General features: G+C 48.2%; 1 protein-coding gene across 2 annotated transcripts; it reads left to right on the plus strand.

Annotated features, from left to right (window-relative positions):
• Positions 1-20: 20 nt before the first annotated feature.
• LOC114783742 (ubiquitin carboxyl-terminal hydrolase 33-like) lies at positions 21-12,597 on the plus strand. 2 transcript variants are annotated; one of them, XM_028969256.1, is made up of 24 exons: positions 21-211; positions 1,493-1,659; positions 1,849-1,902; positions 2,211-2,273; positions 4,139-4,288; positions 4,360-4,471; positions 5,037-5,106; positions 5,301-5,414; positions 5,494-5,572; positions 7,025-7,427; positions 7,585-7,725; positions 7,813-7,925; positions 8,344-8,516; positions 8,609-8,679; positions 8,766-8,799; positions 8,876-8,921; positions 9,024-9,204; positions 10,024-10,150; positions 10,230-10,399; positions 10,510-10,591; positions 10,704-10,812; positions 10,964-11,066; positions 11,168-11,239; positions 11,605-12,597. In XM_028969256.1, the coding sequence occupies exons 2-24, from the start codon at positions 1,576-1,578 to the stop codon at positions 11,760-11,762; spliced, it is 2,709 nt and encodes a 902-aa protein (XP_028825089.1). In that variant the 5' UTR covers positions 21-211; positions 1,493-1,575; the 3' UTR covers positions 11,763-12,597. The 2 variants fall into 2 exon arrangements, with proteins under 2 accessions (XP_028825089.1, XP_028825090.1); XM_028969257.1 differs by having other exon boundaries at positions 11,171-11,239.
• Positions 12,598-12,653: the final 56 nt, after the last annotated feature.

Below are 12,653 nucleotides of genomic sequence, written 5' to 3' on the forward strand. Positions count from 1 at the left end.
TTGAGCATGTGGTGGTGTGTTGAGTATATGTGGTGATGTGTGTGTGTGTGTGTGTTCTGTGTGTGTGTTGTGTGTGTTGAGCATGTGGTGGTGCGTTGAGTGTGTGTGTGTGTGTGTGTGTGTGTGCGCGCGTTTTCGCGCCTGCGTCACGTCGCTCCACCGGAAGACTCCTGGTCGGATCTGAGGACGGAGCCCCGCCGCTTCCCCGCAGGTTGGAGCCGCGCTGCCCGGTCACGGTTGCAGCAGCTGCTGCGTTTTTATCCGGCGTCGTGTTTGCGGCGTGCTGGTTGAGGTTGTCGGGTGAATTTATCGCGGATCAGCCCGCTCGCCGTCAGCTGTCAAACGCGCCTGGTAGCCGCTAACATGACGGGTAAAACCCGGCCCGGCGGCTGGTTCTCCTCCCGCACGGCGTGTGTGTGTTGACCGGGATTTTGGTCGATTCGCGGCTTTGGGCGTGAACCTTGTTGCAGGTCGGGGCAGTTCGGGGCAATTCGGAGCAGGTCGGGCCGGACAGCGAGCCAGCTAGCGGGCTAACGGGCTAACAGGCAGCGCCGCAGCATGTCGCCGCCGTCACTCCGCCACACGCCGGGTCCTTGGCGGTTTGTGGAGCAGAATCGTTTTTTTTTATTATTCTTTTTTTGCAACAAAACAAACATCCAAACATTTCAAACTGCAAACCTGCACACATCATAAAAAGATGTGCAGAAAATGTGCCGAATCAGAAGTCACATGACCCAGGTGCTGCCTTCATAAATACTTCATCATGGTCCACCATGTCTGCAGGTCCAGGAAAAGTGGACCGAGGCTCATTAACCTGCTGCAGCGCAGTGCAGACAGAACAAGAATATGATTACGTTAGATGTGTCAGGACATGTCAGATCGCAGGACAGGGACGATTTTCTCTCTATGTTGGACTAGCTGGTCTGGGACCGTGGCTGTACGTCAGATCGGATGACAGGGACTATTTTCTGTCTCTGTTGGACGAGCTGGTGTGGTATTGTGGATGTACATCAGATCGGAGGACAGGGATGTTTTTTTGTCTCTGTGAAGTGAAGTGATTGTCACTTGTGATCCACAGCAGCACAGCACACGGTGCTCACAGTGAAATTTGTCCTCTGCATTTAACCCATCACCATGAGTGAACAGTGGGCACCATGACAGGCGCCCGGGGAGCAGTGTGTGGGGACGGTGCTTTGCTCAGTGGCACCTCGGCGGGTCGGGATTCGAATCGGCAACCTTCTGATTACGGGGCCGCTTCCTTCACCGCTAGGCCACCACTGCCTCTATGTTGGACGAGTTGATCTGGGACTGTATATGTACATCAGATCTGAGGACAGGGATGATTTTCTGTCTCTGTGTTGGACGGGCTGGTCTGGTACCGAGAGGCCATGATTCTGTTGATTCTCGGTTTTAGCGAGTTTAATAAATGTCATGTGGTGAATACAACACTATATTTACAGATTTTCTCTTCTTCTTGTATTATTTTCTCCAGTCAGGGTCTGGATACACGGTCCTCGGTGAAGAAGCCTGCGTTCGAGTGGATGATCTCATCTTCTCCCTCTCAGCGAGGTCGTGATGCCGGCCGGCGCGAACAGCGACTGTCCTCATCTGGAGTGTGTCGGTGAGATCACCAAAGAGGAGCTGATCCACAAATCTCATGTGAGTCGTAACACACACACACGTCAACTCGTCCACAAAAATGTGACGTACGACGAGGTCAGTAACCAGGCATGACCTGGGAGATCAGATCCTCCACATGATGCGGTCATCTTCATAACAGCGGCTCTCACCTGAATCTCGATGATGATGATGATGATGAAAATGATGAGAATTTCTTCTGCCTTTCAGGGCCAGTGTATTGACTGTAAAGTTGGGGGACCAAACCTTTGGGCGTGTCTCGAGGTGAGTGGACAGGACTGGACTGGACACTGAAGTGGGCTTTAATAATTCGTATTAATTCATATCACGAACTTTATTTTAAATGGAGATGATATACAGTTACTGGCATGTGGCACAACAGAGGCTTTCTTCATTTTTATTTCAGTTCACTTCTCTCAGATAATATTTGAATCTGCTGATGTCCAGATCGATGACCTGATATCAGAAAACCTGTTGCCCCGCTGCATGAATTACGAAACGTTATAAATACGTTAGTGGAGTGTTTGTAATCAGCTGTGACTAATATATACGTAACCGTTCTTCCCCCACAGAACGGGTGTCCCTACGTAGGCTGTGGAGAGTCCCATGCAGACCACAGCACTGTCCACTCACAGGTGAGTCAGGTGTCCCACGTTTATGGAAGTGGACTCGTAATTGGATGGTTGTGGGTTCGAATCCCAAGCCGCCAAGGCGCCACTGAGGTCCTTATAAAATGTGTTGAATGTCACCAACCATTCCCATTTTATTAAGGTGTATCCATATAAATGGCCCACTCTATACAATGAAATTAGATGGCGTCCCTGAGCTGGAGCGGTATCTTAAATTCTGAATGTAAAAAAAGAAAGATAGGAGGGCAATCTGAAAAGGAAGACAACTAGCACATATACTAATATAATGCAAAATATGCAATAAAAATGAAAGGGTGAGGTAGAAAGCTCATTGCACATGAGAAAGAAATTGGATTAGAGCTGGAAAATGGATCAAAGGGCAGCCGGGTAGGAGCTGTTGAGTCTGTTTGTCCTGGTCTTCATGCTCCTGATTGGCAGCAGTCGGAACAGGTCGTGGTCGGCATGTGACGAGTCCTCTATGATATTTTGTGCTCTTGTGAAATGGCGAGGGCTGGTCAGTTTCTGCTCCGCAAAACCGCACGCAGAGGCAGCAGCACAGGATGCTCTCAACGCACCAGCGGTAGAAGAAGGACACCAGCAGTTTTTGAGAGATCTCCCAGGAAATAAAGTCTCTGCTGAGCCTTCTTCGCCAGGACAGGTCCTCCGCGATGTGAACGTCCTCTCCACACCGTCCCCACTGATGTAAAGTGGTTTGATGTCCGTTTTCCTTTGGTCTTCGCTGTGCTGAGGAGCAGGTTGTTATCTGTGCACCAGGCTGTCGGCCGCTCCACCTCCAGAAATGTGGGCGGGGCACAGCCCAGAGACGGGTGGAATATGGGAGTCCCAGATGCTGCTGGGATCTGGAGTAAAAAGCCTCCTGACAGTGAATTATCACCGGATGAACGCCGGGTTCGTGGCGTCCTCACAGATTGTGGCTTCAGTGACTCCATGAAACGATTTAATTCTCTCCTTATTTAGTCCAATAAAACACATCTCATTTCTGAGGTTTTAATTTTACATTCTTACACACTCAGTTATAACCCACACACTGACACATACACACAAGCTCACATACAGGACAGGGCAAAAGTTTGGACACCTTCTCATTCAATGTGTTTTTATTTTCATGACCATTTACGTTGGTAGATTATCACTGAAGGCATCAAAACTATGAATGAACACATGTGGAGTTATGTACTTAACAAAAAGTGGAGACCTGGACTCCACAGTCACCGGACCTGAACCCAATCCAGATGGTTTGGGGTGAGCTGGACCAACAAGTGCTAAACACCTCTGGGAACTCCTTCAAGACTGTTGGAGAAGCATTTCAGGGGACGACCTCTTGAAGCTCATTGAGAGAATGGCAAGAGTGTTCAAAGCAGTAATCAGAGCAAAGAAACTAGAATATAAAACATGTTTTCACTTATTTCACCTTTTTTTGTTAAGTACAGAACTCCACATGTGTTCATTCATAGTTTTAATGCCTTCAGTGAGAGTTTCATGGTCATGAAAATAAAGAAAACATATCGAATGAGAAGGTGTGTCCAAACTTTTGGCCTTTACTGTATACACATACAGACACGTATACACACACACACACACACACATATATTTGCCCATTTTTGTGGTTTGCTTCATAAATGTTGCAGCGGTTTGACGTCTGGCTCCTGCTGAAAGCTAATCTGGCCACATGAATAATGCAGCCGAGCCATCGTCCCACCCGCTGTTACACACACATGCTCCGTCCAGACCCCGCCCTGACCTTAGGAGCATGGACGTGTCCCCTCTCCCTGTCCCCTGCCTGTCTTTCACACAACCTGGTTAATGATGTGTCTGGACCAACCTGCCGTTGCTCCTCCCACTTTCTGTAGGACACACAGCATAACCTGACGGTCAACCTGACCACGCTGCGGGTGTGGTGCTACGCCTGTGGGAAGGAGGTGTTTCTGGAGCGCAAGCTGGGCCCGCCGTCCCCGTTGGTCCCCAGCGAGCCGTTGTCCACTCTGCAGATGCCCAGCCAGGTAACATCATAAATAAGGCAAATAACGTTTATTAACGTGTCCACAGCGTGACCACGTTGCTCTGAATGCAGGACAACAATGCGAGGGTGCCAGTTAGCCCCGCCTCCCTGAGGGCGCTGGCAGCTGCAGCATCTGAGGACCTGGACATGGAGACGGAGGAAGAGGACGAACTACGAACTCGAGGTGTGGAAATAACGTACCATATTTATTTATAAAGTACTTTAACACAACAAAGGAGCTGACCAAAGTGCTGTACATTAAAATCAATCATTTTTATTAAATTAATAGGGACAGGACCAACATGGACAAAATGTTCATTAAAAATAAAGATAAACAAAGATAAAATAATAGACAACATGCAGCAATTAGAATTAAAATGTAACAGAAAACATTGAAGACAACATAGTAAAAGGGTAAAACCACATAATACTGCATTAGAACAGCGTATAAAACCACGTCACACTGGGTTAAAAGCCAGGATGTAAAAGTGAGTTTTTAAATGAGATTTAAACACAGTGATTGACGGTGCCTGTCTGACACTGATTGACAGGTCGTTCCATAGACGTGGAGCTTGTAATATGACCGAGGAACTGACAATAGTCTCTGGTCTGAAGACCTGAGAGAACGGTGTAGGAATGGAGAAGGTCTGATAAATAGGCCGGAGCCGAGACATTCAGAATTTTAAAGTGGACAGAAAAGATGGTTGAGAGTTGTGGCTCCCAGATTTCAACCTGCCGTTCTCCTGCAGGTCTGACGGGCCTGAAGAACGTGGGGAACACCTGCTACATGAACGCTGCTCTCCAGGCCCTGTCCCACTGGTGAGCTCCCCTCGTCTCCTCGCTCTGTCCACCCTCTCACAGCAGTCAGTGCTTCATTTATTCACACTCCTCCTGGTCATTCCTGCTGCTCCGGTGGTGGACCAGGGTGGAGTTAGTTAGGTGTATTAAAAAGATCACCGAAGATCCAGTAGATCACTCGGGATGTACTCTGTGTGTTTGCTTCATCCACACAGCCCCCCCCTGTCCCATTTTTTCATGGACTGCAGCGGTCTGGTGCGGACTGAGAAGAAGCCGGCCCTCTGCAAGATCTACCAGAAACTGGTCTTAGACCTGTGGCACAAGAACAGGTGAGGAACCGTGTAGATGCTTGCGGTGATCCTTGCTGTTAAACTCCAAATTAATGCATACACTACTTTCTGTCTGCAGACCTTCATACGTCGTCCCCACAAACCTGTTCCAGGGGATAAAGACGGTCAACCCCATGTTCCGCGGGTATTCCCAGCAGGTGATGCTCGTTTTACCGCAGCATAGGGGCATGATGGGAATTTTCTGGCCAGTAACGGATCAGGGAGTGTGACTGTGGCCAGTTCTGCACGAATCCTTCGCTCGCTCTGAAGCAATTTAATTAGTTTCAGCTCAGAAAACCCTTTTGGATGCTTCCTGTTTGTGTGGGGCCTTTCATATTCCATGGAGACGTTCTGTCTTCGTCGCTGTACTCAGTCCCCTGCCTGTCACCGCTGCTGAATATTCATGGTGGTGGCTCTCTGCTAATTAGCATGTCAACGAGGGGCGCTTCGGAACAATGAAAGTTTTTTTTTTTTTTTTTTTATCAGGGCAGGTTGTAATAATGGACGTTTCTGCACGAGAACTGTAGTAAATCACCAAGAGCGGGTTCTATTAAACGCTCTAACGAAGAGTCGATATATTTATGACTAATCTGGAAAACATGTTCATATTTTAAACACATTGGAACATAAAGTTATAAAGAGTCATGACTCTACGTATAATGTGTAATAAGATGTAGGAGGAACATCTTAAATTCATATTGCGATATAAATTAAACTGTAGACGTTCTATAATTTGATCTGTATATTTAATTGTCACTGATTTTGAAAGGGATTAATATAGCACCGGCACTGCAGCAGGAATCCTATCATACACTTTTTAGACATTGCGAAGTAGCCATGAATGTAGAATATTTATTGTGTGAATCTTCTAGAGAAAATAACATCTCTCCCGTAAAGGTCATGACCTCAGTAAAGTTAGCTGTGAGTTTGTCCTAGCCTTGAAAAATATTGGAGGGAGATATTTCAAACCCTTTCTTCTGTCCTCGAACAGCGTATAGAACCTAACCCTTTGATTGCGTTTTTTGGCATCAGTGATGATGCATGTCTGATCCCGGTAAAATGGCGGATGCCATCTTTTGCTTCTCTTTTAGCCGGGCGTGCAGTCTTACTCAGATGGAAGGCTGCTGCTCTTCTCACCTGTGCTCAATGGATGAGGGACCTAATGACTTTACTTTACTTTTTTTTTTTTTTTTTCTCCAAAGCATCTTACAAGAGGAAGACACCTGTCCTGTCAAAGCCTCGAAAAGATACGCTACTCAAATAAGTGATACCAAAAAAGAATTTCACAAGATGTGGGGGCCCTTCCTTAAAATATCTTTGAGGGGGAAAAAAAAAAAGTTAGCAGTGAGTTCTGTATATGACAGACTTTAATAGAACTTTGCTGGATTTTTGAAACATTGCGGACTGTCAAAAGTGCAGCGAGATTTGTGCAGCGAGATTTGTGAATGTCTGTGGACTAAAGAACTCAGTAACTTTACTCAGGTCAAGCTGCATTGTGCAGCGAGTAGGCGTGGCATCGCACATGTGATGCAGATATTTCTGCGGTAGGCCGGTATGCTCAACATCTTGAAATTTATATCGCGTACCGTTTTTTTTTTCCCCTCATGCAGGACTCTCAGGAGTTCCTGCGCTGCCTGATGGACCAGCTCCACGAGGAGCTGAAGGAACCCGTCCCCGAACTGGACGACCAGACCAGCCCCATCCCCATGGACGACGGCCCCGATGACGACAACCGCAGCCAGTCTGACAACGACTTCCTGTCGTGCGACTCCTGCAGCGAGGGGGCGGGCTCGGGCGTGGCCGGGCACGTCAACGACGAGCACAACGAGGCGGAGACGCTGATCCCGGACGACGCCCAGGCCAACTTGCAGTGGCAGAAGGAGAAAAACCTCATCAATGACCTGTACCGTGCTGGTTCCCACGGGGACCTTGACAAGGACGTGGACACCAGCAACGAGCCGGCGCCCATCATCAGCAGCCAGGGTGCCATCAAAGCGCAGAACCGAAGCTCAGGTACACGTGTTCTGGGAACGTTAATTACTAGATCAGTTTGCCATTAATAATGATGGCTGGTATCATATTTTTAAACTAGATTAAAATGCATTAACCTTTTTCTCTCATTAACATGCTTAAGTATATAACAAGCTTGACCTGTGACCTGGCGTTTCAGACTCCTGCCCAGATGTGCAGGTCAGCGGCAGTGCCCGCCCTCGCAGCCCCGGCGCCAGTGAGGCGATGCTGCCCAAGATGCCCGGCAGCCCCCCGAAGTCAGCGGCCATCTGGCCGAGCCTGGCGTCCACACACAGGAAAGGTAGCAGCTCTTACGGACACCAAAACGCAGATTAAAAGACACGAGAGCGGGCATTGATCCGTACTGACCCTAACCGTGACCCTGCAGTTCCCCTGTTCGGGCCGCCCAAGTCCAAGCGGCAGAAGAAGTACCGCAGCGTGATCTCGGACGTGTTTGACGGGACCATCGTGAGCTCGGTGCAGTGTCTGACCTGTGACAGGGTGAGTGGCGGCCGGGGCGCCAGATACGTATGTTAATTGGAGTAATTTATTCCCGTCCTGTCAGTCGTGTGATTAAAAGTGAACTTGACTCCCATCCTGAGGGAGTCCTGTGGCTCGTTCGATCCATGAAAATTCGGGCTTAATTAATTAACGTCAATAATGTCAATAATGACACACTCTTAAAGGCAAAGGCAACAAAGAAAGGGGCCTTAATGAAGCGGCCCCGTAATCAGAAGGTTGCCGGTTCGAATCCCGATGGTGCCACTGAGGTGCCACTAAGCACCGTCCCCACACACACCCCGGGCGCCTGTCATGGCTGCTCACCAAGGGTGATGGTTAAATACAGAGGACACGTTTCACCGTGTGCTGTGCTGCAGTGTACAACAATGACAATCGCGTCACTTTTAACGGTTTCCAGGTGTCTGTAACTCTGGAGAACTTCCAGGACCTTTCCTTGCCCATTCCTGGAAAGGAGGACCTGGCCAAGCTTCACTCGTCCTCCCACCAGACGGCGCTGGTGAAGGCGGGTTCCTGCGGTGAGGCCTACGCTCCCCAGGGCTGGATCGCCTTCGTCATGGAGTACATCAAGAGGTCGGCGTCAGTGTTTTCAGTGCAAACTCTAAACCGCACCGCCAAACGTTCACACCGGACCGTCCTTTTTACTTCCGTCAACTGTCTCACAGCTGGTTCTGGGGTCCCGTGGTCACCCTGCAGGACTGCCTGGCAGCCTTCTTCGCTCGAGATGAGCTCAATGGTGAGAGAGGTTCAAATTTACCAAAATTTGCACATAAGGTTCAAAAGTTACATTTTCTAACGCCTCACTGCGTTTTTTGTGAACAGGGGACAACATGTACAGCTGTGAGAAATGCAAAAAGTAAGAGTTTCCACATCTGCCGAGTTGAAAGGTTCTGTAGTGTTTTTACCACTTTACCACTCTGGCCTTCTTTCAGGTTACGGAACGGCGTCAAGTTCTGCAAAGTGCAGAGTTTGCCGGAGGTAAGGTCTCATCACACTGCTTTTTTTTTTTTTTTTTTTTTTTTGGATCTTCAGGAGGATTTGGCACTTTTTTTAAATTACTCTCTCACCGTCTCTCCCCAGATCCTCTGCATCCACCTGAAGCGCTTCAGACACGAACTCATGTTCTCCACCAAGATCTCCACCCACGTCTCCTTCCCGCTGGAAGGACTGGACCTCCAGCCCTTCCTGGCCAAGGACAGCTCCGCCCAGATCGCCACCTACAACCTCCTGTCCGTCATCTGTCACCATGGCACCGCCAGCAGTGAGTTTGGGAAATCTGGTTCGGCCTCGATCGTTTTAGTCTGGTCAGGTTGAGCTTGTGCGGTAAATGATCCTCTGGTCTATAGTGCCGCTCCTTTCCATGCAATTCGCTGCTTGTTGATTAGTTTCTGGGATTGGTAAAAGTGTGTTGCATGCTGTAAATTAGTTTTATTTAAAGTGAGAATTTTCGTTTGATTTGTAATTCTCTGCCACCATCGTCAGGTTATTTTTTTTTAATTATTGAGAAAGAGATGAAAGAAGTGCCGCTATAACCATAAAATATTAGTGGTTTATGCAGGAACGAGCTGCATCATTTGTCCCTGGCTGGTGGAACAACTTGCCCTGCTCCATTCGACTAGCCGAGACTACGACCACTTTAAGAAGCAGTTGAAAACCCACTTGTTTAAAAAGTATTTAAGACGAGTCTAACACTAACACACACACATGCACACACACTCACAAAATGTTTATTTTTTTGTCAAGCACTTAACAATTCCTGAGCATGTTCTTTTTCTGACAAGTTAGCCCTTATCAGGGCTCTTAGTTTCGTAAAGTCAAAATCTATAGAAACCGAATGAAAGATCATTAGTGAGAGTGAAGTGGTTGTCATTGTGAAGCACTGCAGCACAGCACACGGTGACACGGTGAAACGTGTCCTCTGTATTTAACCATCACCCATGGTGAGCAGTGGGCACCATGACAGGCGCCCGGGGAGCAGCGTGTGGGGACGGGACCTCAGTGGCACGCTAGGCCACCACTGCCCCGTAGCTTGGTTCATGTCCTGGTTTGGAGGTCTGAGGCGTGAACATCTCTCTGGCAGGCGGACATTACATTGCCTACTGTCGGAACGACCTCAACAACCTGTGGTACGAGTTCGATGACCAGAGTGTGACGGAGGTGTCCGAGTCCTGCGTTCAGAATGCAGAGGCCTACGTTCTCTTCTACAAGTAAGACCCAGGAACATTTGCCGATGTTAGAACTTAACGGAATGTGATGCTCATATGGCGTGTGTGCACGCGCGCGCAGGAAGAGCAGCGAGGACTGTCAGAAGGAGCGCAGGCGCGTGTCGGGCCTGCTGAACATGATGGAGCCCAGCCTGCTGCAGTTCTACATCTCCCGCCAGTGGCTCAACAGATTCAGGACCTTCGCTGAGCCGGGGCCCATTTCCAACCACGACTTCCTGTGCGCTCATGGAGGTACGGGCCAGGCCACGCCCCCTGTCCAATGTCCCGTACATTTTCATCTTATTTTCAGATACAGTTTTATGGCCCACTTTAGTTACAGGCTACTTATTTTACCCACCCAGGTGTGCCGCCACATAAGGCCTCCTACATAGAAGACCTGGTGTTGATGCTGCCACAGAACGTTTGGGACCACCTTTACAGCAGGTGAACTGATCCTGGTGCTGGGCGAGCTTGCGTTTTGAAGTGTTCAGTTTACATCCCATACAGTAGGAGACACGTTGAGAAAATGTGCTGAACGTCTTCCGGTTGTGAACAGGTACGGAGGCGGGCCGGCCATTAACCACCTGTACGTCTGCCACACGTGTCAGACGGAGATCGAGAAGCTGGAGAAACGCCGCAAGACAGAGCTGGACATGTTTGTTCGGGTAAAGATCTGCAGCCTGGGCGGGTCCTAACGTTGTCTGGGTTTACATCACTGATGCATGAGCTGGACTGGATTTCCCCGGATAACCTAGCCATATTGATTCATCTTGCGGAGGGATGAAATTATTATTCTCTCTCTCTCTCTCTGATCAGCTGAATAAAGCCTTCCAGGAGGAGGAGTCTCCAGTGGTCATTTACTGCATCAGCATGCAGTGGTTCCGTGAGTGGGAGGGCTTTGTGAAGGGAAAGGACAGCGGTAAGTGGAACACACCGAAGCTTACTGATAGCTGATATATGCACCGAGTTGTATTAATGCTTTAACTTCTGTTGTGCTGCATGCCTGCAACCTTCTACCAGAAGATCCACCAGGGCCTATTGACAACTCTAAAATAGCCATGAATAAGAACGGCTACATCACGCTTAAACCGGGTAAGACATTTTGTCATTAATACAGCACTGAGGTCCCCTTGATGGTCCCGTCCCCCCACGCTGCTCCCCGGGCGCCTGTCATGGCTGCCCACTGCTCATCAAGGGTGATGGTTCAATACAGAGGACACATTTTCACTTTAAATTAATTTTAGATCGTGTTAGTACAACTGTTAGTTATTCTGGATCCCTGATCGGATTAAAAGAATGCATTAAATAATGGAGTGATTGTACACACAAAATTTAAATTGTGAGCATTTTCCTCGCTTAATTTCCTCGATGCTGTGAGGTCAGCGCTTTATGAGAATATAACAAAAGTGTGTAATTAAAATGATTGTTCACAGTTGCAGATTTTATCTCTTGCTCAGGCGCCGACTCCGGCCAGATCTCCGAGGAGACGTGGAACTTCCTCCATTCCATCCACGGCGGCGGGCCGGTGGTGACTGTCCGGCCGAACGTGAGCCACCAGGAGCCAGAGCCGCCACAGGCGGAAGAGAAGATCGAGATGGAGACGCGCTCGGTGTAGCTTCTGCTCGTCGGAACACTTGACTCTCTTTTTGTTTTGAAAAGCTTTTGCGCAAAAAGAACGTGACCCCGTCCGAGCCCGTCTCGTGCTTCGTTCACACCCCCCCCACCCGGCGAGGAATAAACAACGCTGACCAGAACTGGGCTCTGTGTACATTCTCCTTCTCCGATGTTCCATTATTTTTATTTTGTGCAGCCGAAGGATGATCACAATGTTGTTTTTTTTTTTTTTTTTCATGAAGAAAAGAAAGAAGAAACGCTGATCGTGTGTAAATCTAAAAGCCGTGAAGAATCGCAGTGCATCTGTAGGTCCTGTCCAGGTTCTCCTGAACTAGTGAAATGTCGTAGTGAATGACCTTAAATCTGAACGCTATCGAATCAAAAAAAAACTTTTATTTGTCCCCGAGGGGCAGTTTTATGAATGAAGGGATCTGTTGAAGTAGCTCAGGAAGGACTTTTTATTTTTTATTTTTATGCACTGTACTGTAGACTCGGTGGCATGCTCACTATGACGTCTGATCCGTATTTGAATGTACTTCCTGCACTATTATTATTTATCCCCGAGGGGTGTGGTTTTGATATATGATGTTTCTAGGCTGCTTTTCGTCCGTCAGAGTGCATGCTTCGCGCCGCAGACGGGCTTTCTGGCAGCACACCTCGTCTCAAATCATTGTATAGTATAATATATTACAAGGACTCTCACCCTCAAACGCAGATAATAATTTTACCGTTTTATTTGTAATGGATGCTGCAGGGAAAGGTCCGCTTGACCACATTCTGCATCAAACAGCTGTGAATGATTAATACACAATTATTACATTCATGAGTGGAATCGCCATCTTTTTAATTCTTGCTTTTGTCGCTTTCATGCTCTAGAAAAGATTTGTTTTTA

This window comes from Denticeps clupeoides, unplaced genomic scaffold, assembly GCF_900700375.1.
Source record: "Denticeps clupeoides unplaced genomic scaffold, fDenClu1.1, whole genome shotgun sequence".
NCBI classification, from domain to species: Eukaryota; Metazoa; Chordata; class Actinopteri; order Clupeiformes; family Denticipitidae; genus Denticeps; species Denticeps clupeoides.

Coding starts and splice junctions, on each gene's coding strand:
- LOC114783742 (XM_028969256.1), top strand. CDS start 1,576: ATGCCGGCCGGCGCGAACAGCGACTGTCCTCATCTGGAGTGTGTCGGT. Junction 8,680..8,765: donor CGCTCGAGATGAGCTCAATG/GTGAGAGAGGTT, acceptor TTTTGTGAACAG/GGGACAACATGTACAGCTGT. Junction 10,813..10,963: donor AGCTGGACATGTTTGTTCGG/GTAAAGATCTGC, acceptor CTCTCTGATCAG/CTGAATAAAGCCTTCCAGGA.